The following is a 26447-nucleotide window of genomic DNA, read 5'->3' as shown; positions in this document are numbered from 1 at the left end:
TGTTCAATCAGGATAAGGCTGTCTGTCCACTGGATGTTCAATCAGGAGGGGTCAGCAAATTAAAGTCTGCTGGCCAAATCCAGGCTGCTCCTTCTTTGTAAATAAAGTGTTTTTGGAACACAGCCATGTACATTTGTTTCCTGTTTTTGTCAATAAAGTCAGAGCCCATCCGTTCCTATACATGTTGTCTATGGCTGCCTTTATGCTACAGAGGCAGAGATGAGTAGTTGTGACAGAGATCCTTAAGACCTCACAAGTGTAAAATATTTCTTTCTTTTTTTTGAGACGGAGTTTTGCTCTTGTTGCCCTGGCTGGAGTACAATGGTGTGGTCTCGGCTCACTCCAACCTCCACCTCCCGGGTTCAAGTGATTCTCCTGCCTCGGCCTCCGGAGTAGCTGGGATTACAGGTGCCTGCCACCATGCCTGGCTAATTTTTGTATTTTTAGTAGAGATGGGGTCTTACCATGTTGGCCAGGCTGGTCTCAAATTCCTGACCTTAGGTGATCCGCCCGCCTTGGCCTCCCAAAATGCTGGGATTACAGATGTGAGCCACCATGCCTGGCTCTCAAGTGTAAAATATTCCTAATATGGCCCTTTAGAGAAAAATTTTGCTGACTTCTGGATCTAATGGAAGACTGATTTGCCATCATGGAATATTTCTTTGTTGGAGACTACTGGCTGCATATGTCACATAGCAATACAGAGCTGACTTTAAAATGTTGGGGAAAATGTCTTCTCAACCATTCTCTAAATGCTATGAATAACCATTAAAGTTTCTTTTTTAAAATTTCCAGAATGAGAGTCTACCCAGACTACTGAGTCACTATGGCAAAGCCTGGGAATGGGTATTTTTTAAAGGCACCTAGTAATCAGGTACTTTGGAGAAACACTAGCCTGGAACATACCAAGCCTTCACAACATACATATTGAGTTGTACTGAGAAATCGGTATTACATAATTGTGACAATAGTCTATGGTAGGAGTGTATTATTGATCATAATTCAGAAGCAAGGCTTGAGCTCAGTATGTGAAAAACTCCTTGAATATTATTGAAAATAACTTTCCAAATAACTGTAAAAACACATTTGTTGCTGAAAAGAATAAAATAAAAATTATACATTATTGCCACCCCCAATAAACATACTGTTAATCTGTTTATATATTGATGCAGAAACACATCCTTTCTGGATTGAATTTATATAATTCTATTAAATTCTTAAAATACCATGTAGTTATTTTGGGTTTCAGTTATGGAAAGGGATTTCACTTGGATTTCAGATTTGTTACTCTCTTGAAAGTGTTTGGATAAAGAGCCAAGAAACACATCGTTGCTCATATGGGAACAGAGGAGCTGGTAAATATTAATTGTGACTGTGAAAACCTTGAATTTATGTTATCAGATTCAGAAAGAGATTCAGAAAGAGAACATTTAGACAATTTAGACATATTCTTTTTGTTCCTTTCTCATTGTTGTCAAATTATCTTTTAATGAAATCTTTGTCTTTGTAGCACTTTACCAACTGGGCATCTACCACACCTCTCTTGATGTCATTTTTAATGTCATGAGGATGTAGCTGTCAATGCTGCAGCTTGCACAGTGGGCAATCCCAAGGTTCACTTTAATGATTCCAGAGAGTTCTGTGGATAAAGATCTATGCTGTGTTGGTCAGGAGCTGTTGACAGTATCATAGAAGGCAATATTTCCGTTGTGTTTAACATATAACTGTCTCTTTCTGTCACTGTATGGTTCCTTGAGAGCCTGCTGGTCAGTGCAGGAAAGGAAGGTGCTGTTTCATCCTAGGTCTGTCCTTTCTGAACTGTCAGTTTCACTAGAATTCAGCCACTTCCAGTCACCGATTGCTTTGGCAATGTCAGTATCACCACAAGCTTTTCTGAAGGCAGACCCGGGGGGCCAATTTGAGAGACAGCACAGATGTGGTATCTGCTTTCCCATCAGCACACATAAGATGCAGAACTTTGATTTTCTTGGGGTGGAACTTGGGTGTCGTGATAAAGATGGCTAGTGTCAGATGAACCTGGATGCTGGACCACTGAAGAAAGTGATACTTTTGTCTCCTCCAAACAAAAGCTGAGAGTCGAACTTATTCTTAACTAAAAATTTCAATTAAATTTTTTTTTTTTTTTTGAGACGGAGTCTCACTCTGTCGCCCAGGCTGGAGTGCAGTGGCGCAATCTCAGCTCACTGCAAGCTCCGCCTCCCCAGTTCATACCATTCTCTTGTCTCAGCCTCCCAAGTAACTGGGACGACAGGCAGCCGCCACCATGCCCAACTAATTTTTTGTATTTTTAGTAGAGACTGGGTTTCACCATGTTAGCTAGGATGGTCTCGATCTCCTGACCTCGTGATCTGCCCGCCTCGGCCTCCCAAAGTGCTGGGATTACAGGCGTGAGCCACCACGCCCGGCCAATTAAATCTTTGATATAGAGTGCGTCCTGGTGTAGTGGAAGCAGCTTGAACTAATAATTAGAAAATCTGGATGGTATCTGGGTTCTTAATTCTATTATGGTCATTCATCCTCAAGCCTGTTATTTGAATTGTCTGTGCCTCAGTTTGCTCATCTGTCAAATTGGGATGGCAATACTGACCATGACTATTGTATAGGATCTTCTGGAAGATTAAAATGAGATCATGAATAAGAAATTCACTTTGATAAATTATAATGCATTAGTAAGTTTTATTATAACCATAAAATAATATTAAAGCAGTAATATTAACTCCTGAAAAGAATAGTCTTATATGTGAATATTTTAATTGTCTGAGTCTATACAGCTGTATTGTTTATATATCATAACAAATTAGCCTTAGTTTGCATTAGGGTTCACTCTGTGTTGTACATTCTATGGGTTTTGACAATCGTGTAATGACGTGCATGTATCTACCATTACAGTCTCATACAGAATAGTTTCACTGCCCTAAAAATCCCCAAGCTCCACCTATTTATCCTTCCTTTTTTTCTTCCTGAATCCCTGGCAAACAATGATCTTTTTACAGTATCCACAGTTTTGCCTTTTCTAGAATGTCATGTTGGAATTATACAGCATGTAGCCTTTTAAGATTAGCTTCTTTCACTTAGTAATATGCACTTAAGATACTTCCATATCTTTTTGTGGCTTGATAGTTTTTCTTTTTATCCCTGAATGATATTCCATTGTCAGAATATTCCAGGATTTATTTACCTGTTGAAGAACAACTTGGTTGCTTCTAAGTTTTCGCAATTATGGATAAGCCTGCTATAAACATCTGTATGCGGGTTTTGGGGAAATAACAAGAAGTGTGATTTGTGAGTCACGTGGTAAAAGTATGTTTGCTTTTGTAAGAAACTGCCCAACTGTTTACTAAAGTGGGATGTACTCTTATGTTTTCATTCCCACCAGCATGGAATGAAAGTTCCTATTGCTCCACAGCCTCACCAACATTTGATGTTGTCAATATTTTGAATTTGGGTTATTCTAATAGGTATAGTGGTATTTCATTGTTGTCTTAGTTTGCAATTCCCTAATGACATATGATGTTGATCATCTTTTCATATGCTTACTTGCCATCTGTATATTTTACGTAGTGAGATATCTTTCAGATCTTTTGCCCATTTTTTGATTGAGTTGTTTGTTTTTCTGTTGTTGAATTTTAAGAGTTCATTGTATATTTTGGATGCCAGTCCTTCGTCTGATATGTGTTTTGCAGATTTTCTTCCAGTCTGTGGCTGTCTTTGCCTTCTCCTAATATTTATTTTACTTATTTAACCTCAAAATCACAATCCAATTATTTTTTAAGTACCAATGACATTCAGGTTTACAGTTTTTAAAAAGGTTGACAAATCCTAATGCTCCATTCTTATTTACCATTGACTCCTTTTGTGGTTGGTTGCATTTGAAGAATGAATCAAGTCATCAAGCCCAACACGGGCTCAACCTCAAACCTCACATTCTTAACCAGGATCATCGCTGCTATCATCTGAGAGTCAGCTTGTGGCCTGTCCAAGTTGGCTGGGTCTGGCTGAGCTGATTGGAGCGGCCGACATTTTTGCTGACTGGAGTCATGCTATCTTTGCCAGTTTGCTGGAATAGACACAGACACCGATTGGGTCACGCTGAAGACATTCCTGTCTTGTGAAGCAAGTCTGTTTGTATTTTAAGTTTGCCAGGACTAATGAATTAAAACATTTGGACTCTCCACAACTTGCTGTTTATCAATGCCTCTGACAGGAGGAGGGTTTTCTTTTGCTCTTGCTTTTTCTAGAAACATGACAACATCCTGGCTGTTAGAGAGGCAAGGAAAGGAGAGAGGGGTTGTGGAGGGAAGCAGAAGGGAAGGGAAGGGAGGTCCCGTGGGACGCTGGGGTCTGGGGCAGAGCAGGTAGCAGCGTGCTGCCCTGACAGCTGTCTCCACTCCTCAGATTGTCAGTGGCTGCTATGCAGCAGGTGCAGCCTGGTCTCTCACTGAGTCTCTACTCCACAAAGGCAACGACTGGCCAAGGCAGTGGCTGGCTCTGGGTTACACAAGTGCAGACACTCAACTAAGTGAGGTAAGCCAACAGGTGTGAAAACTGAACTAAATGCTCGGATCACCAGCAACTTAACCAAAGCTCTGTTACAGCTTGTAGCCGAGAGAAGGAGCCTGTGGTTCGTTTCCCCAGACGGTGTGATGAAAAGGCAAGTTGGTGTAGGGGCTCTTGTGGTCAATGTTGTGTGGAACTCAAAGTCTACTCAGTCTTGCCACCATCCTTTCACAGGTAGACAGGTGTTCTCCATTGAGCAGAGGGGAGGGACTCTAATTAGCTGTGTTTATTAATTCCATTTCCTGTAGCTGGAAACCATACCAGAGGACTATTTACAAAATCCTTGAGGTAAATTTCTACCTCTTGTGCTTGATTTCTTGGTGCAGGAAAGTGTTGGGAGATTTAGCCTAAAGAGGAGTGCAACTTTCCATCCTTAGATGTTATGCTAAAGTGATTCGGTGATTGTACGATGCATAACAGTAAAACTTTTCTTTTTAGCTAAAATGTTAAGGGAATTTTAATGGTTTCTTCTGCTGAATTTGAGATAATCCATGCCATTCCCTAAGTGGCTCACAAAAGGCTTGATTCTAAGCAGATAAGACTGGACAGAAGAGTGGCAGAGTTAAGATAAAACAAATCCTGAATCAAATAACAGATATTTTATATTACCCTTTTTTAAAATTAAATGTTTCATGGTACTATTTCTTTCTAACTTAGAATTACATGATATGGACAGTGGAGAGCTTTTAGGTGCATTGCTACTTGTAGTGCTAAATAAATGGGTCAAATTATGATTCTAACTAGATGATAAACAGTTGCTGGTTTTTCTCCAAAGCTATACTAGGGTTTTAATATAAGCCTGATCTTTTTTCATGTGCTGGGTAAGATGATTCCATATGTATGTATGTCTAAATATACATGTATATATGTGTGCATTGGCTTTGGCTCTATAAATACTTTTAAAAACAAAATTCAGTGTTCTGGACACTATTTTTAGATAGAGGAAAGTTATGGGAAAAAGTTAGAAACCGTGCTGTGAGAAAATGTCCTGCTAAGCATTTCCCAGAATCTCTTTAAGGATGGCTAAAGAGATTATTTATACTTTGCCATTTTTAGAGATATTTCCCTTAAAATATCATTCAGGTTTTTTGGTTTACTGTCTACATGAGGAGGAAAGTAGAGGGTTTAGGGGAGGCAGGACTAAAAATAGAAAAGTTAAATATATGTTTTTAAATAACAGAGATATCACGTATTTATAACTATCTTTTCCTAGTTCCCTGTAGACATCAAATTATCAAATATCTTGGTTAAAATATATTTGGGCTAAATTCTCTGATTATAATCAGAAATATTCATGTGTTTTTGCCTATTCCATTTTATCTGCAGGATGTTTTTTTTCCCTTCATTCTACCTTAGTTAATTAAATGATGATTTGATAGATGGAGTAGAATATCTATAGGATATTTTTGAGTCTTGTCTTTTGCTTTTATAGATTAAGATGTGCAACCTTAGAAAGGTTTGATAGACTTACAGGTAATCAGATATTTAAAGCACATGATATTCATAATATAACAGATATTTTAAAGTGGCTTTTGGTATTCTTTATTTACTTATTTTTTTTTTTTAGACAAGTCTCACCCTGTCGCCCAGGCAGGAGTGCAGTGGTGTGATCTCGGTTAACTGCAACCTCTGCCTGCTGGGTTCAACCGATTTTCTTGCCTCAACCTCCCAAGTAGCTGGGATTACAGGTGCCCGCCGCCACGCCCCACTAATTTTTATATTTTTAGTAGAGATGGGGTTTCCTCATGTTGGCCAAGTGGGTCTTGAACTCCTGACCTCAAGTGATCCTCCCGCCTCGGCCTCCCAAAGTGTTGGGATTACAGGCGTGAGACACCACACCCAGCGACTTTTGGTATTCTTTAAATGATTCCATGAAACTCATTCTTTACCACTCTCAGATTAATAATTCAGATTTAATTTGGGCTTTTGAACATGAAAAGCTAGTCTAATTTGAAGCCATCTGATACCTTATTAAGACTATATCTCTTTTTATCCTCCTCAGTTGAAAGTAAAATACTTTATATGACCTCAATGGGGCAGGATTGAACTGGTCAGTGTGAAAGGATTCTGAGCGAGTAAGTCAGGTAGAGATATTTCCAATATTTCATTCATTCTAGATGTATCTTGCAAAAGCAATTTTTTCTTGAACCAAGAAAAAAAAAAAAAAAAGATTTCAATGGGGCAGGCAAATACTTTTGACGTAGAAAAAGAAAGCTCAAAACTAGGAGTATCTTTAGAATAAGCAGATAATGCTTACTAAGCTTAATAACTTCACCTGTAATCTCCAAGGGCCTCTGAGTATTTAGGGGGATGATGCTGGATAAAGTGACAATGGCTCTCTCTTGCTGTCACAGCTGGAAGACCCAGGAGAAGGCGGAGGCTCAGGTGCCCACATGATCAGCACAGCCAGGGTACCTGCCGACAAGCCTGTACGCATCGCCTTTAGCCTCAATGACGCCTCAGGTATACTCTGCTCTGGAAGAAGCGTTATCTCCCTCATACCCCACCTTTCCAGCATCTTTTCCAATGCCATGCCTCTGTGGGAAATTTAAAGTTGCATGCTCGCATGACCTGATGATGGGGAATGTGGTATTTCATCATGCGTTGTTAGATCGTGGCTTCCAGAAATGCCTCTAGGGATGCTTTCCTCCATCTTGAATCCTTGGGTCATTTAAACTCATTTTTTTTTCTCCTCCTTCCTCATTCTAGCTTTCTTTTAGAATAAAATTCATTGAGCTCTAACAATTTCTAACAATAGCAAAGTGTGTTATTGTTAAAACTGCATGAGGAAACATTTATTAGGAGCTGGCAGTTGGTCAGGTAATATGAAAATATCATTGTTCCGTTTCCAGCAACATTTGCTGAAACCTAAGTTTGAAATGCTGGTTTCTCACTGGTGCTCCCACACTTCTGGCTAAATCAACAGACTTCAGCAGGAATGATGAATGGGACAGGTGAGGAGGAGCCTCTCTAAATAGTAAGGTCTGAGGTGAAACTGCCATACTTAGAGCCCTTCGTCATGGCTTCCCTCAGTGACCTCTTAACACACATATTGAATTGCACCACTTTTGAACAAAGGACCTCATGTGGCGGGAGGTCACAATGCTGAGGAAAGGAAGGCTTGGCTCTCTTCCTCTGGCGCCCACCATTGCTCTTAGCTTAATGTCATCTGTTAAAATCACATGCTTAAACAACATTACCATTTAAACTTTGGGTCTTTTGAGGACTCTCTCTCTCTCTGTGTTCCTATAACGCCCATGTAGGGATGATGCTTTAAAAAGTAATGATTGGCCGATCACGGTGGCTATCGACTATAATCCCAACACTTTGGGAGGCCAACGCAGGAGGATTCCTTGAGCCCAGGAATTTTGAGACCAGCCTGGGCAACACAGGGAGACCTCATCTCTATTTTAAAAAAGTAATAATTGAAAAGGGACACGATCACTCCAAAGTAATGCAAAGTAAGGAGCTCTGTGAAATCTGATGTCACACAACCATTGCAGGCTTGGGGTTACTATGCCAGGCGACACATTTAACCTGGAGTTTCCTAGACTGTTAGCCTCCAGTGGAGATGTATGCCATAGTAGGAAGAGGTGAAGGCTTGACTCTTCATAATCTATTTTTCTAAACCTCTTCCCATGATCTGCCGTTATACTGTGTCCTCACTCAGGGTCACTCTGAAAGACAGTGGTAAGAAGAAATCCTCCCAACAGGCAAATCAATCCACCCCCACATAGAAATGACAACTGCCACTAACTATACTTCTCTGTCATAATAAGCATTCACCTATATTATCTCTGATCCTTAAAACAACCATGCGGCCCGGCACGGTGGCTCACGCCTATAATCCCAGAACTTTGGGAGGTCGAGGCGGGTGGATCACGAGGTCAGGAGATCGAGACCATCCTGGCTAACACGGTGAAACCCTGTCTCTACTAAAACTACAAAAAAAATTAGCTGGGCATGGTGGCGGGCACCTGTAGTCCCAGCTGCTCGGGAAGCTGAGGCAGGAGAATGGTGTGAACCCGGGAGGTGGAGCTTGCAGTGAGCAGAGATTGTGCCACTGCACTCCAGCTTGGGTGACAGAGCAGGACTCCGTCTCAAAAAAAAACAACCTTGCAACATAGGCATTGGTATTAGTATTCCTTATGTACAGAGACAGAGATTGCCACCCAGAGACCACACTGTAAGTAATGGAGTTATGTTCTGAACTCAGGGCCCTAGGCTTGAAGTCTGAACTTTCTCTGTTTTTCCATGCTGCTTCTCTAAAAGGAAAAATGAAAGTCCTTTCTGTTTTTATGCATTTCATAAATGCAAGATTTCAAGGAATAGTCAGTGCTTTTCATGGCATCTTGAGTGGCTAGTTCTCAAGACACACACATGCAAACCCAAAATCCAGAGGGAAAGAAAATGTATAATTTCCTTTCTTTTTCGGTCATGCTGCATGTGAGCAGAACGAGCCCTGTTACAATCAAAAGCCTCACAAAGAAAATTTCAGTATATAAAGCTTATTTATCTCAAGCAGTATTATTACATTATAATTTTGGACCAAATGTACTGTTCCCTTGTCAACATTGTAACAAAATTTAATTTATTTACAGAAAAGAGCCGTGGAGAGGTGAAATCTCCATCTTTGGTTTGCCTGAATAACCTCTATCTTGAAGTACAAGATGTACAACTTGCAATTAATTTGTCACCATTGTTTGAACTCTCTTGGTCTCTGACTAGGAGCTTGCAGATGTTTCTTATCCATCAATTTATATTGTTTTTTTCCAGTCTCTTTCTCTTCTCTTTCAAATGACTCCAGAATGCCCACTTTCAAAATTCATGGTTTTTAATAGGTAGCCTCCAAAAGGGATTATAATTTATTTTAAATAATTCCTACTCTCAAGCCCCACCAAAAGATGCTTACGAAAACTCCCCAAATTAAGTATTTTAATCTTATGGTCAGTGTGTCCCCGTATCTCTAGAAAGGGCACCTACCTGGAGAACCTAGGGCAGGAGCTGAAGTTCAGTGTTTCTCAACCTTGCCTGATTAAAAGCACTCATTGAAAACACATGTTCTAAGGCCCCCACTCCTATGTATTCTGATTCAGGAGACCCATTCTTGTTGTAAGAAGGAAAAGAAACCCCCTCCTATGTTTTATGCATATCACAAATGCAAGATTTTAAAGAATAGTCAGGGCCCAGGACTCTGTATTCTTGCACATACATGTGGCTCTGAGTGCCCAAAAAGATGCTTTGCAAATATTTGGGACACTCCCTTTGAATTCTTGAATAAGGAACATGTGGAGTGTCACACAGGAAAACACTTGCCATCAAGCGAGCTGTGCATGCCTTTTGAATTCCAGTGCATGTGGCCTGCAGACCACACATTTAGGGGGAAACAAAGGAAAATCCCCTAGACTTTCATAGTAAATGAGGGCACTAGGTGGACTTTTTGGGAGTAATTCTATATTGTTGGATTTATTATTGATGAATAAGCAGAGTCCATGAGAAAAGGAGACATCTTTGCTTGTGAATATTGACATGTTCATTTCTTTCTTTTCTTATCTTTTTTTTTTTTTGTTTTTGAGAGTCTCTTTCTGTCACCCAGGCTGGTGTGCAGTGGTGTGATATTGGCTCACTGCGACCTCCGCCTCCCTGAAGCGATTCTCCTGCCTCAGCCTCCCGCGTAGCTGGGATTACACGCACCCGCCACCACGCCTGCCTAATTTTTGTATTTTTGGTAGAGACGGGGTTTTACCACATTGGCCAGGCTGGTCTCGAACTCCTGACCTCAGTCGATCTGCCCTCCTCAGCCTCCCAAAGTACTGGGATTATAGGCGTGAGCCACTGCGCCCGGCCCAACATGTTGATTTCTGATAAGCTTAGTCTAGTGCTCGTTTCATCTGGTCATTTCAGGACTATATATTCCTGAGATGATTTAGTGTAGAGGTTAAGGACGTAGGCTTTACAGCCAGAGAGGCATGATTTCTAGACCTACCTCCAAACTATCTGTATGATCATTCCACCTTGCTGAAATTCAGTTTCCTATAAGATGCGAATGGTAGTATTAATTCACAGGGTTGTAATAAGAAGCCAATGACACCTTATAGGTAAGGTATTTAGCAGAGTGCTTGATACAAATTAAGCATTCAACTTATCCCTGAAATTATAACTGACTGTGGAGTATCAAGGGAAGTGTAAACCACTGAGCAGTTGTGTCTCACCTACATCTCACACTTCTACTTGACGTCAAAGTAGATTTTATAGCAGTATTGACTGGCAGTTATTTGGGGACTCGTTATGCAGTTAGTAGATTGTTCATATCCTATTTTTTCCTCTGGTCAATTAGCTGAATTTATTTGGTTTCAGTGTTTCCAGCACTCTGCCAAAGGTGAGTGGGATGTGCAAAAGAGAACAGCATGACCTCCCATGGGCTTTGTAAGGCAAAGGTGTTTGGAGAAAAGTCTGTGTCACCCAGAACAGTTAGTAATAGCTTCTTGGAAGAGGTGATAGTCAAACTGGGCGTGAGGGCAGGTGGAGTATAGAGGAGCAGTACAGGACAGATGCCATTCCTGGGTACTAGATACAAAAAAGGGGGCTACATATCTTGTAACCAGTTTTCTTTCTTTTCCCTCTAAACAGAAAGCAGGAGCAAAACTTAAGAGTCAGGAAGAACATGGTGTGTTCAAAAAAGACTAAAACTAGTCATTTGGAGCAGAGGTCTGAACTGTGGAAAAGTAACACGTCTACCTGCCCTGCTTGAGCCGGGCATTGTTTTAGATACTGACATAGGGTACCTGTTTAGATAGCAATAGACTAGGGTTACCAAGTCAATCTTCAAAGTTCAGCAAAAGGGTTTGGACTTGATCAAAAGCGATGAAATGTCAAAAGTCCTTAGAAAAGGGAATAATATGATGAAAATGGTAAAAGTTTGGTGGAATAGTCTGGAATGTGGAGAGATGGGAGAATGGAAGAGGCTTTTTATAATGGAACCAAGTGATGAGAGCCTGCATTAGATAATGTAATGGGATAACTAAATTCAGAGTCCATTTTGAAAGAAGGGTTGAAAGGACTTGGTGACAGACTGGCCCTGGTAGATGAGGAGTTGGTCATTGTGCAGTGATAGCAGAATGAGCCATAAGACTTTGAATAGAACGCAGACCTCCAGGGGTCCTTAAATAAAGGAAGCAAGGTTCTGGAGCACGAATATATATATATTCTGGGAACTTCAAAGAGTTAAAACTTCCTAAACTGGGAACTGGGAACTTCAAAGAGTTAAAACTTCCTAAACTGGAAACTGGATGGAATTAATTTTCTTAATAGAAAAAAGTGCAGAAGAAAAATATGAATCCTACCTCTTGGGTTATTCAAGAATCACTGGCCCTTCTCCAGGTAGAGGGAATTTAGAGTTGGACAGACATTAGGATTTCATGTTAATTATTTGAGACGTTTCTTTATCTTCAGCTAAGCTAAAATCTATCATGCTCCTTGTAAATTTAGACCTTGGCTTTGGAATTCTGTCTTTTGCATTTTTTAGAGCAGTTTTTTTTTGTTTTATTTAGAAAGAGTCAAGAATACTAGTATCAGCTCAAGCTGGTAGCTTTTAATATTTTGTTTTTAAAATTCTTTCTGGCCAGGCACGGTGGCTCATGCCTATAATCCCAACACTTTGGGAAGCTGAGCCAGGAGGATCACTTGAGGCCAGGCAAGACCAGCCTGAGCAACATAATGAGACCTATCTCTGTAAAAAAATAAAATAAGCCGGGCGTGGTGGTGCATGTCTGCAGTCCCAACTACAGGGGCACTTGCTTGAGTCTGGGAGATTGAGGCTGCAATGAGCCATGATTACACTACTGCACTCCAGCCTGCGTGACAGAGCAAGACCCTATCTCAAAAACAATTCTTTCAAGCTATTAGAAATTTTTTATATCTGGATATGAATTAATTGTATGACATTTAGTTTTTTTTTTTTTTTTTTTTGAGATGGAGTCTCGCTCTGTAGCCCAGGCTGGAGTGCAGTGGCTGGATCTCAGCTCACTGCAAGCTCCGCCTCCCGGGTTTTCGCCATTCTCCTGCCTCAGCCTCCTGAGTAGCTGGGACTACAGGCGCCCGCCACCACGCCTGGCTAGTTTTTTTTTTTTTTTTTTTTTTTAGTAGAGATGGGGTTTCACCATGTTAGCCAGGATGGTCTCGATCTCCTGACCTTGTGATCTGCCCGTCTCGGCCTCCCAAAGTGCTGGGATTACGGGCTTGAGCCACCACGCCCGGCCTTTTCTTTTCTTTTTTTTTTTTTTTAAATCCAGAACCTGTACTATTGGTATCTCTTTTAAACAATACAATTTTCTCCTCAAATATCAGGATGTTTTGCGTGGTAGGGAGAATTACATGGAGTAGTTGCAATAGCTACCTTTGAATCTAATTCAACAAGTTGGGTGTTATGTGAAATCTTTTTGTGTACACTTCTAAAACTGGCTCTCAGCAAAATTGCGGTGCAGGTGAAGTGTCTTTTTATTTATCATTATTTTTTAAGGCTAGTCAAGTAAAGCACTGGGAGAAAAGAAGGAACAAAGACATCTGTAGCTGGTTGTGATTAATTAGTTGTAAACACCATTGTACTCGGACCAGCCACAAAGTGTCTTTTGTCACTGTCCTCTTCCTTCAGCCTTTTCCACCTTCAGTATTATTCTCCTTGTCCTCCTCAGGATCCAAAGGGTTTCTAGTAATCTCTTCTCTCCATACTTTTAATCATTGTTCTCTGGAATGACTCTGGAAAACCTCATCCACACTAAGCTATAAATGAATATTGAGTTTACCATTTTCTCCTCTCTCGTTTTTTTTTGAGACGGAGTCTCACTCTGTCACCCAGGCTGGAGTGCAGTGGTGTGATCTTGGCTCACGGCAACCTTCACCTCCTGGGTTCAAGCCACTCTCCTGCCTCAGTCTCTTAAGTAGCTGGGATTACAGGCGCCTGCTACCACGCCCAGCTAATGTTTGTATTTTTAATAGAGATGGGGTTTCCCCATGTTGACCAGTCTGGTCTCAAACTCCTGACCTCAGGTGACCACCCGCCTTGGCCTTCCAAAGTGCTGGGCTTACAGGCGTGAGCCACCACGCCCAGGCCCCCTCTCTGGCCTTTTTTTTTTTTTTCATATTCACAGGGAACTCTGTAGGAGTCAAGGGGTAAAGTTCCCACTAGGATTTTAGACACCAGGAACCAGGAATTTGTAGGAAATGGAGGCTCAGTCATTATGAACTCTCTCGAATCACCTTCTGTCCCAATATGAGCTTACATTTAAAGCTGTCTCAGCATGCAGTGACAACATTCAGTCAAAAGTGCCTTAAGGGCAGGGTGGAAGGTGGGTGTCTCCTATATTTACATTTCTGATGGCGCGCAGAGTTGAGAACCATAGTAGAAACGTAATTATCAAACACTTATGAAATCAGTAATGCACTATCTGTAACCACTTGGGGTTCATTATCCTGGTGTCTGATGAAAAGTCTGAGATACTATGGGGTTTATTGGTTGGAATGTATTACTTAAAGTTGTGAAGAAAGGCCAGAAAGGAGGTGAGTGTTTATTGAATACTTAGGAGTAGTGCTTTTACTGGCATCTTCTCATCAATTTAATATTGGCTGCAACCCCACAGGAAGGTGCTATTCCGCTCATTTTCACAGAAGTGGAAATAAATGTTTGCTAAGTGAGATGAAGTGACTTGCTTCAAATCATGCAACTAATAAATAGAAGGAGGGTTCAAAGCCAGGTCCTCAGGACTGTTACTTAATTGCCCATTTAGAGGCAGAGTTCATGTTATGAGAGAAAGCTCAAAGCTTCCTGACAACAAATAGCCTCCCAAGGGCCATGGGGTTGATGGAGGAAGGTTACTTCTGGCATGTTGTGGTAAGAGAGAAGAAAAAAAGGAGTAAATTTTATTTGGTGGTGTGCTGAAGGATAAATATCCTTCCAGTAGGCTCTTGTTTGTTTGCTTATTTATTTCTTTATTTAGGCACGGTCTTACTCTGTTGCCCAGGCTGGAGTGCAGTGGTGCAGTCTTGGCTCACTGCAGCCTCAACCTCCTGGTCTCAAACTATCCTCCCACTTCAGCCTCCCAAGTAGCTAGGACTACAGGCATGCACCACGGTATCCAGTTTCTTGTTTATTTTTTGTCGAGACAGTATCTCCCTATGTTGCTCAGGCTAGGCTTGGACTCCTGAGTTCAAGCAATCCACTCATGTCCGCTTCCCAAAGTGCTGAGATTACAGGCATAAGCCACTGAACCTGGCCCCGATAAGCTCTTCTTGAGGCAGGTGCTTTTCAGACAGTGAGTATGTTATAACCTAAGCCAGTCAAAATATTCTAACAACAGGATAAATCAATGACATTCACAAAATGATAGCTACAATAATTGTGAATAGGTGTTTCCAAGAAACATAAAATTAGTCCTTGGCTGGGCGTGGTGGCTCACACTTGTAATCCCAGCACTTTGGGAGGTGGAGGTGGAGGGATCACGAGGTCAGGAGATGGAGACCATCCTGGCTAACATGGTGAAACCCCGTCTCTACTAAAAATACAAAAAATTAGCTGGGCATGGTGGCAGGTGCCTGTAGTCCCAGCTACTTGGGAGGCTGAGGCAGGAGGATCGCTTGAACCCGGGAGGCGGAGGTTGCAGTGAGCCGAGATTGCATCACTGCACTCCAGCTTGGGTGACAGAGTGAGACTCCGTCTCAAAAAAAAAAAAAAGAAATTGTCCTTAACTAAATCAAGTCTCTTTTTGCTAAGCAAAACCAGTCTACGGACACATGGTCTTATTAGTCTGACAATTTTAGGTACTGGTTAAGATACCATCATGTTTATTACCTTATAAAGAACTGAAAATCTGCTTTGCCATACCAAATCTCTACCTTTATCCATATCTGCGTTAATATTCACATTCATCTCTGTAGCTATACTTGTAATTTTATGGGTCCTGAAAATCTGATGTATATTAAAGAATTCACATCTCTAGCATTTAATAAGCAGGAAACAAAGTTTTAAAAAGCTTTTGATGTGTCTTAAAACTATGTGATACTCTAACAAGGACTTAGGTATCTAGAAATTAAATTTTTTGGAAATATTAGGAATGTGCATTGGTTACCTTTTGTCCCATATTTTATTCCTAAAAATAAAATATTAATTTACATTTAGATTTAAAATGACAGTACTCAAAGACCTTTCATGCATAAAATTTTTTTTTTACAGTCTTTCATATGAAAAGTGTTTGTAAGTAAATTCTTTTTTTTTGAGAAAAGGTCTTACTCTGTCACTCAGGCTCGAGTGTCGTAGCATGACCTCTGCTCACTGCATCCTTCACCTCCCATTCTCAAGCAATCGTCTTGCCTCAGCCTCTCAAGCAGCTGGGACTTCAGGTGTGTGCCGCCACGCCTGGCTAATTGTTTTGTATTTTTTTTCAGAGATGGGGTTTTTCCGTGTTACCTAGCCTGGTCTCAAACTCCTGAACTGAAGCAGTCCTCTCACCTCAGCCTCCTAAAGTGCTGGAATTACAGGCATGAGCCACTGTGCCTGGACAGGAGATCCTTAAATTCAGATTTAAATGAAGAGATTAAATCCACAAGACCTGAGGTTATAGCTGCATCAGGGAAATCTCCCTTAAGTGGCAGAGGGAGAACTCAGTAATTAGAGTCAGTGACCTTAACCCTGTGTGTTGCCTTTGTATTATTCAGATGATGAAGAATAATAATTTCCCATCTCCTGCCGCTACTCACATATATACACACACAGCTGCCCCGTCTCCACATTACCCCTTTGGTCAGGTTGATGGTGAAAAAGAATGAAAAGTGAACTTTAAAAGCATTCATTATTATTACTGGTTACTTTCCGGATGCTGGGCTTTAGGATAGTGATTGACACACACATTCCTTTATCAATAGCAAGTTTCAGAGACAGGTAATACCCTTGCCATTTTGCAGAGGAGGAAACTGAGTCTCAAGAAGATTATGCCGATTGTTTACAGTCACCAATTAAAAAGTGGCCAACCTGAGATTCAAGTTCAAGTCTGTGTCTTACTGAACATTGTACTGACCTGCTGTGTTCTTAGTGGTTAGGAGCCTTCATAGGCAAACAGTTCCCAGGAAAGTTTCTGTATGAGCCTCAGCACTTAAGCCACTACCCAGATTCACCTGCCTTGTAAGTATCAGTTTGTCCCTGGTGACCTGCAATTTTTACAGGACACCAGCACTCAGAGGTCATACTGCAGGTAGAATTGACTTCATCATTTACAGAGCATGGTGCAAAATGAAAATGCAGGGTTCCTCATTCAAAAATTATTAAGAAATTCAGGACACTCTAGCAGAGTATTAAATTAAGTGTGGGGCCCATCTGGAGGGAGGGCTCTGTGTGATCACATAGGTCCAATGCCCATGAAGCCAGCTGTAACTGCAGGAAATGTCAACAAATTCAGTGGATCCTGGGCAAGGCTGCCTCTTGTGTTCTGCTTGGGGAGTGCAGTGGGCTTGGGAATGTCCTCTGGGCATGGCTTTCCCTCTCCTGAGGTCTTCTCCATGTGGCAACCTAAACACTTTTTAACAAGGATTTAGGGCTTCTCAACTTACACCCCAGTTATGTCTACGATGGTGAGCACAGTGGGAGGGACAGATGATTGACTGCAAAACCCAGTGAAGCTGTTGTTTAGAACAGTGTTCTCAAAACCCAGTCTGGCTTTGATGAAGTTTTCACCCCTCTGATAAAAAGAAAGAAAGAAGGGTACGACAGTGAGGTGTTTTGGGTATATGTTTATTTTCATCTGTAAAGCTAAATATAATGGCCACTCCTTTATTCTATGATTGCCTTATGATTTTGGTGTTGAAATGTTCTCTCTGCCATAAAGGAATACTAATGATATTCAGTGGTCATTTTTGAATCATCTTCACTAGCCAAAGAAATAGTTGGATGCTCTTAAGACGTAATTCCCAATATTTTAGGGATTTTTTTTTTGACATGGAGTCTAGCTTTGTTTCCCAGGCTGGAGTGCAGGGGCTTGATCTTGGCTCACTGCAACCTCCGATTCTCACTGCAGCCTCCTGGATTCAAGCAATTCTCCTGTCTCAGCCTCCCAAGTAGCTGGGACTGTAGGCGCGCACCACCATGCCAGGCTGATTTTTGTATTTTTAGTGGAGATGGGCTTTCACCATGTTGGCCAGGCTGGTCTCGAACTCCTGACCTGAAGTGATCCTCCTGCCTGGGCCTCTCAAAGTGCTAGAATTACAAGTATGAGTCACTGTGCCTGGCCAGAATATTTTAGGGAAAATTTTACTGGTTCATGAAATACAAGCTGAGAACCTATGGACTAGTAAGTGCAGAAGAGCAGAGTGGGATGGTGGAAAGAGCCCAGGGCTGGGGGACACCCCTTAATCTTACATGGCCACGAGTCACGGAGTCTTGGGTAACTTCTTTCCCTTTTTGAGGTCCTTGTCTTTGGCTCTACTCTGAGGGGGCTGGACCAGATGGTTGCCTAGTCTTTTCCAGTTTCAATATTCTCTGCTAACTGATTGCTAGCTCTCATTGCTAAATAACAGAGAGGATTTGGATTACAGACCCAATGTGTCCTATTTGTTCAAGTTATGGAGAAACACAGAGAAGACAATTGAAGGGAATCTACAAACAAAAGAATCCTGAAACCAACGCAACAGCTGCTCAATAGATGTTGAAAAGAGCCCATCGTCAAATGTACCATGGTACATCACAACGGTTGGGCGGTCAATAGGAAAGTTCTATCTTAAGGACATTGGCTTCGTCACATTGTATTTGCCAAACAGGCAGTGAACATCTGTTTATATAAAAAATTTTCCTCTTCTCTCCTTTATATTTCATCCTTTAAAATCTTTCTTAGGATACATTTTGCTTGGTCTAGTAAGTCTACAGTGCCATTTTGAAGAGGAAGCCTTCAAATTACTTCCTTAATGCATTGAAAATATGATAAAGTGATTTGCCCATTTTGCATAAGTCTCAGCCCCAGTCTTGCACAATAAATATTTGGTAAATAGATTTTAATAAAAATGTACTTGTGCTGTGATTTTGTCCCATTATAAACATATCTAGCAACTATTTTCTTTTGAAAAAAGCTAAATTTGCTAGAGGGTCTCTTGTACAGCTACTGTACAGTCTACTTTATGCTTCTGGAATTGTCAAAACAAACTTAACTGCTGTCAGGAACTCCGATCCGGTATCACTGTCAAAATGTTTTACAACGATTCGGCCAAATGTTTTTGGAACAGCTGTGCTACTAGTCAGCCTGAGTCATTTTCCTTCTTTCCTTTTGGCCCAATCCAGTGATTCATCATCCTGCTTTTAGAATATTTGCCTATTTTTAAAACCAGTCAAAGAAGGCAGCCACTGTTTAAAAGTAAACACACCACACATCAACTTGGGGCAGCTTTGTAAGCAGCTTCGCAAGCCCTGAAATTTCTGGCTGCTAGGGATGCCAGCTAAACCAGATGGCATCAAACAGTGAAATACAGGCCTGGCTTTCAGACTTGGTAGGCTTCGTACATCTGTCTTTGGTTTTCTTGTTTCCGCTGCTATTTCCTGCTTGGGTTAATCCAGCTTGATCCATTCTTTAACAAAAGTCTTACTTTTTATTTTGCTCGACTCTCTAAAACATCCATTGTATGTTGATTTCTATGTTAATCAGTTAGACTTTTATTTCAACTCAAGGAGTCCAATTTGAAGCTACTTTATTTATCTGTAAAATTATCAGTATGGTCACATATGTTTGACTCGATATGGTGTGACTATAAATAAGGATGTAGATTTCCACAGTGGGCCTCATTAATTCTGTTGATACCAGGTGTTTGCTATTTACATTACTGTAGTAAAGTAAATGGATACCTTTATTTTAAAAAAATAATTAAGCAGGAAGGAGTGTGACTTCACAGGGGGCAAGGCGGATTAAGTCTCAGGAAGCTTTGAGGTTCATTCCTGGCTGTCTTCTAGAATTCTAGAATGTCTTAGCCGCTCATACTTTACAGAAGTGGTTTCTCCTTCCAACAAGTGCCTGCTTGTTTATGATTATTAGGGTTGGGAGGCACATTCCCATTTACCATTTGTTCCTATTTACCTTTCCCATTTACTTTTGCCATTTACCTTTGCCAAATCATTCTGGCCTTGGACCCAGTGAGCTAAAGTGATTGTGATGTCTAGGTTATTAAACTTGTACTGCAGTGAATGTAAATGCAGTTAAGACCAAAATCAGTTTCACAAAGCATAGGTTTTATAATGAAGCCTACCTCTAAAGGGTCAGTGGTGGCAAGTGCTTTATTTCTGCCTTTTGTCCAATTCTTTGCAAATGTTGGGGTGGATTTAACAAGGCACAGTAATGGGCAGAATTTGTCACTTCTAGTCTAAGTAGAGCATTCAAAGGGCCTGGGGACTGAATCTCAATTCCTCTGAAGACTGTCTTCTAACCTGCAGCAAGGGGCTTGGGAAATTTCTCAGTTTCTACTTGTTCTGTGAGCTAAAGTGAAGTGATATCACTGAATCTGAGGACAGCCATCGTCTAGCATAGGTGCAGACACGAAACAGATTCAAATGTGGTGATGCATTGTCATTATTTTAAACTACTTTTAAATGGAAGTATTGTTATACTACTCTTGACTAAAATATACCAGAGACTATTAAGTGATATGACCCTTGAGGGCTTTGGTCAAAGTGAATACTGTGCTTGTTTAAATTATCTTTCTGGTGATTATCTTCGATGCTTTCAATGCCTTAGATGCCAGAAATGCCTTGGGTACTACATTTTATTCTGGACTATACTATCAGCGCATTGGGAGACGATACTTGTTTCTATGTTGTGTGTGGCCCATACCACTCCCTCTAGTTCAAAAAGAACATCAACCAGTTTTTAATCAAGAAATTTGGTGATGACTGTGAAAACATAAAAACGATTATCTTTTCTTGCTTTATTATAATTTAAAATAGCTTTGGTTTTTAAATTATTTTTTCACCTTATATTTTGCATACATATCGTATATGTACTGTATACGTAGATGTATGTGTACTGTATATGTGTATGTACACTGTATATGTATATATGCATATGTACTATATATGTATATGTACTGTATATGTGTGTGTACTATATGTATAAGTGTACTGTATATGTAGTTATGCACTGTATCTGCACTGTATATGTATCTGCACTGTATATGTATCTGCACTGTATATGTGTACTGTGTGTATGTACTGTATATGTATATGTACTGTACTGCACATATGTATGTGTACTGTATATGTGTATGTACTGCATATGTATCTGTACTGTATCTGTATGTGTACTGTGTATATCTTACTGTATCTGTGCTGTATACATATGTGTACTGTATATGTATCTACTGTATCTCTATAATATATGTATGTGCATGTGTACTGCATGTGTATCTGTATTGTATATGTATGTGTACTGTATATGTATCTGTACTATACCTGTACTGTACATATATGTGTACTGTATATGTATCTGTACTGTATTATATATGTATGTAAACTGTATGTGTATATGTATGTGTACTGTGTATGTATGTATCTGTACTGTATCTGTATGTGTACTGTACATATCTAACTGTATGTGTATTGTATATATGTGTACTGTATATGTACCTGTACTCTATCTCTATTATATGTGTGTATGTGTACTGTATCTGTATTGTATATGTATGTATACTGTATATGTATCTGTACTGTATCTCTATTATATATGTTTATGTATGTGTACTGTATGTGTATCTGTATTGTATATGTGTACTGTATATGTAACTGTATTGCACCTGTACTGTATGTATATGTGTACTCTGTATGTATCTGTACTATATCTCTATTATATATGCATGTGTATGTGTATCTGTATTGTATGTGTATGTGTACTGTATATGTATCTACTGTATCTGTACTGTATGTATATCTGTACTGTGTATATACTGGGGTAGGGATTGGAAATGAGTGGCCAATGAACCCTTAGAGCCAGAGAGTACCTGGAGGTACCAGAGGTTCTGCTTTCTAGCACCAAGGCTGGGTCAGCACTATGTTCTTGAAGAGATGTGGGGGTATTCTGACCTATATTTTGTTCAGGTTTCCTCAAATGCTTCTTAGAACTTCATCTTCCGATCCAGCAACAGCTGCCTATTGCCAACCAGTCAACGTAAGCGCGAGTTAGGAGGTCTTCTGGGACTCTCTGGGCTCTGGCGCTCTCTAACAAAGCTGTGAATTCTGCCGCAGGGTAGGAGTGCTGCCTGGTGTATTGGAAAGAAACGCCCCATTTGGGTTGCTGCCTGTTTCTCACTGTAACCCAGAACGAGTTTCTGGTTAACTGCCTGTTAGTGTGGTTTGTGGTAGGAGCAGACAGCAATACTGTCACAGCTTGCGGCACTTGGAGTCATTCAGAGCAGAACGAACGCCTCTACTTTTCACTAACATGTTCCCCTGTCCCATTAAAGTCCTTCTGGCCACCTCATTAGCACCTTATTAAAGCATTTTGTTTCATATCATATTTTTTGGTTTTGGCCAATGTAAGAGTATTGAAAGACAAGCAGTCCTTCTTAATTGGAGAGCTACCAGCCTGGACATTTGAGGATTCTGATATTTGCTTGCAAAATTTTGTTCGGGCCAACTAAGCTCTCCACGCATCTGTGTGTACAGAAAACGAGCAAAATTGTCCTTTACATTCTGTCTGTCCCCAACTGAAGTGATGAAAATGACTGAAACAGTGTCCACTGATGGTCTAACTATGGGGGAGTCCAGGGACGGTCCCAACAGGGCATCTCTCCTACAAGAAAGAGCTCCATAGTGAGGAATCATTTCATTTTCTTGTTTTAGATGATACACCCCCTGAAGACTCCATTCCTTTGGAATTTCCAGAATTAGACCAGCAGCTACAGGTAAGGATTTTTCTAAAGTCCCTCTTCTTTCCTCCTTAGTGTCATAAAGTATAGCGAGCTGGGCAGAGAGTGGCCTGACTAGGGGAGACTGACTTGGACACAGAATGTGGGGCTTTGAAGTCATCAAGGATTACATTTCTAGAGCTCCAAAGTCAGGCTGAAGCCCTCATGAATGCCCCTGTCTGGTTATCTGGCTATGGCACCAGGACATCAAGTGCTTATAGTGTAAATTGCCTCCTATTTTTAAGGAGTTCTGGAGCCTGGGAAAAGGACGGGTCCCTGCTCTACTTTGGTATGGCTGTCTCTATGCCATTGCAGTTTTGGCTGTGTTTGGGGTTAGTGGTTTAGTGATAAACTCCGCAGAGAAAACTTACCATGTTTGCCAAGACTTTGGAATAACCTTCCTTTCTCTGTTCCCTGCCCCTTCCCCAGTTCTCTGACAACTTTTAATGGAATATAATTATTTTAAGTTAAACCTTCTGAAAATTGACTTGTTGGACCCATGAAAAATTATTTTGTATATGTAGTTTCTGAGTGATCTGTTGAAAGATATTTTAATACACCAGAATTATTTGAAAGGAGCTCATTTATCATATTTTAATTTTCTTTAGATTATCCATGGTGATTCCAGGCAAAAATGGCTTTCAGAAGAGGTTCTGTCTAAAATACCTGGATACTGGCCTTGGGCCAGCCATTGACTTGAATACTTAACTTTTTAGGCACATTTAGACAAGTCCAGTAGGGGTTTTGAATCCTGTACACAGACATTTCTTGGTCACCACTTTTTTCTCCTAAATATTGATTTTGAAAGCCTTTAGAAGGGATTTGTAACCTCCAGTTCCCAACAGGCCCTGACATACCCTATTATCTTATACACAGCAGCTTTTCCCATTTGTGGGTGTGCCTTGTGTCCTGAGGTCATTTGAGTTTGGGATTCTTATTCCTGGACAGCCCTCAACAGAGGTGGAAGAAGAACCAAGAATGAGCCCTTCCACAGGCCAAGATAGTGTTCCCTTTTGTTTGCTTCTGTTCTTACCTCAGTACACAGGCACTGTGTTAAAAACCTGGGTCAGGTTTGAAAAGCTGGTGCTCTACTGCCAGGGTGGTCTCTAGAAACCAACTGAGGGCGACTCAGGTGTGACCTGCCCGCTTGGAGGAGTCCTCATTCTCACCTTTGTAGCAGTCCTGGGTATTGTCTCAGCTTTCCAACAGAAAGCTGCTCAACAGAGCAGTATAGCTATGTAGGTATTGCTGAAAATAGTATAGGAGGTCGGAGGGTTACGCTGATCACCACACAGCTGTCAAAAGAGCTCTGTCATCCCTAAAATCTCCTCTCTAGCTATCAGCCATCATGTCTCCTTTTTTTCTGTCCTCCATGCAGGGTTCTCAACCCAGCTCTCCTGGCTTCTAATATCTAACTATAGTCTCTCCCTTCCCTGTCCCCACCAATATCTCTTCTTTTCAGCATGAAGAAGAACAATTCAGACCTCCCTCTGCCTTTCCTTTGAGACAGAGTCTCCCTCTGTCACCTAGGCTGGAGTACAGTGTGGTGATCTCAGCTCACTGCAAACTCCACCTTCTGGGTTCAAGTGATTCTCCCATCTCAGCCTCCCTAGTAGCTGGAATTACAGGCGTGTGCCACCACACCTGGCTAATTTTTGTATTTTTAGTAGAGACGGGATTTTGCCATGTTGGCCAGACTGGTCTCAAACTCCTGACCTCAAGCAATCCGCCCGCCTCAGCCTCCCAAGGTGCTGGGATTGCAGGCGTGAGCCACCGCGCCTGGCCTGCATTTTCTTCTGATGTGCTCACATTGCAAATGATGGTTCTTGCTTAGGTTCTGTTCTCACATAGGGGCTGTCTATGTGCTGCTGGTGGTGTAATTGGGATTGCCATTGAAAGTAATGCCATTGGCCAGGTGCCGTGCGTCACGCCTGTAATCCCAGCACTTTGGGAGGCTGAGGCAGGCGGAAAAGACCAACCTGGTCAATATGGTGAAACCCCATCTCTACTAAAAATACAAAAATGAGGCAGGTGTGGTGGCACGCGCCTATAGTCACAGCCACTAGGGAGGCTGAGGCAGGAGAATCACTTGAAACTGGGAGGTGGAGGTTGCAGTGAGCTGAAGGTTGCTGTGAGCCAAGATTGTACCACTGCACTCCAGCCTGGGCAACAGAGCAAGACTCCATCTCAAAAAAATAAAAAAGAAAGTAATGGCAAAAACTACAACTTCTTTTGCACCAACCTAATAGCTATTTTTCCCCTAGTCACATTTTTTCCTTTTTATTCTATAGTCACATCAAAGCTATTTTATTATCATGGAAATTAGGTGAAAATAAGGAGTAAACATGTTTTGAAAATAAGACACTAAAAGCATATTCAGGTTCTTGTTCTCTCCTCAAATTATGGATCATGAATTCTACTTTTTTGTATTGGAACAAAATTTTTTCCTTTGGGAACTTTAATGGTCTTCTCTGGCTCATGGATCATTCTCCACAAGACTTACAGTAGCCCTGGCAATTATCCAGATAATTTTTTTCTGTTAAAGCATTGCCAGGTCTATTTGAATTTTATAGCTTTAATTCCACTTGACATATATTAGAAGTTAAGTCTATTTAATTATTTTACTCCAATGAAACTCTTTCATCTTCATTGATCTTTAATGAATTAGGCAGTTGAGAGGGTAGTTTCTGGCTCAGGGTTTTGATTTTTTTCCCTTTAAAGTATGATAGTGCTTTATCTCTTTGTGAATGGAGAGAGCGTTACCAGCAATACAACTAAACACATTTCAGTAAGTGCTTGTTTGTTGAGTGAAGGATAGGAGTGAGTGTTACAAACATTTACCAGTTGTCAAGGCATTTGGGTAGGGTTGCCTCTGTCTAGAGCTGTTGCCTGTTATCTTTATTCTGTATTCCAGGGCGTGAGTGACTAAAGAGCAAGACGGTGATGGTTGGGAGGAGAAATCTAACAGAAAATGACATCTGAAAGCAAATGTTTATTTCTATGCTTAGCATAAGCATATACATTTAAGCCTTCTGTAGCAGGAAGTCTCTGTATTGAAAGCAATGCAAACGCTTTATGTACAAAAGGAACAATCTATTACACGGAGCAGGCCACCTTTACAGTCAGTCTGGTGTGCTTTCATCACACAGTAATGGCTTTTGGAATTTTATCGACTATCATCATCCACTATGGAAGAGTAAAAGTTGGGTTACAAAGGCATGTGAAGTGCTTTGTGGTTGCAACTATTTGCTTAAGAATGAACTGAGTCTTCATTACCTCTATCAGAGATTTAAACATTTTCTTGGTAGAAAATAAATGATGCCAGGTATTGCCAGCCCCATTCTCTGCAGAACCTCGGATTTAAATCCCACCAAAGCACACTGAGTACCTACTAGGCAAGGGATGTTTCCCTACATATGATCTTATTTGATCCTTACAATAATTAGTAAGCTAACTGTTATGTCTCCGCTTTACAGATGAGAAACTTGAGGCCAAATTTTGGTCTAAATAAATGTACTATTCTCTTCTTTCCCTTACGCTTTTTAAGGAACATACAGGCTGCTTAAATTACTTTGATAGGTGGAAACTTTTTTGTTTGTTTGTTTCTGTTTTGCAAGGTTGCCATAATGTTGTTATAGAATAACCTTGTAAAATCTGTTCTGACTTTCTGATATCCATTACACATGCTTTGGTAGTTTATAAAATGCTGCTATAAAATAGCTATTTGGTAGATATTCGATCACTAATTTGACCCCCAGGATTTTTCTGTTGTTTTGCCAAGAATGTGGACATGTTTGAGCATGTAATTCGCAGTGCTTCTATTTTCACAGAAGCCAAAAAAAGCCTTGTGCAAGAATAGCAGTGACAAACATTTCTCTTGATGTCTCTATTAATGCAAAATATTGAGCAAGAGACCGCAGGAGAAGGTAGGTGTTAAAATGAACATCTCTTTA

General features: G+C 40.7%; 1 protein-coding gene across 6 annotated transcripts in view; it reads left to right on the top strand.

The window, feature by feature from the left end:
* Positions 1-26447, top strand: part of LOC111524882 (MAP3K7 C-terminal-like protein) — a 60233-nt gene that overhangs the window by 10772 nt on the left and 23014 nt on the right. For 2 of the 6 annotated variants that reach the window (XM_031934662.1, XM_023190210.1), the window contains 3 exons: positions 4417-4545; positions 6933-7041; positions 22430-22491. In XM_031934662.1, the coding sequence (XP_031790522.1) occupies positions 4417-4545; positions 6933-7041; positions 22430-22491 (300 nt within the window). Of the gene's footprint in view, positions 1-3460; positions 3480-4081; positions 4139-4263; positions 4290-4416; positions 4546-6932; positions 7042-18960; positions 19096-22429; positions 22492-26447 lie in introns of those variants that run through there. The other 4 variants (XM_023190203.1, XM_023190187.1, XM_023190197.1 and 1 more) reach the window with 4 other exon arrangements.

Source organism: Piliocolobus tephrosceles, chromosome 19 (genome assembly GCF_002776525.5).
Source record: "Piliocolobus tephrosceles isolate RC106 chromosome 19, ASM277652v3, whole genome shotgun sequence".
NCBI classification, from domain to species: Eukaryota; Metazoa; Chordata; class Mammalia; order Primates; family Cercopithecidae; genus Piliocolobus; species Piliocolobus tephrosceles.
This window is presented reverse-complemented; position numbering and strand designations above follow the sequence as displayed.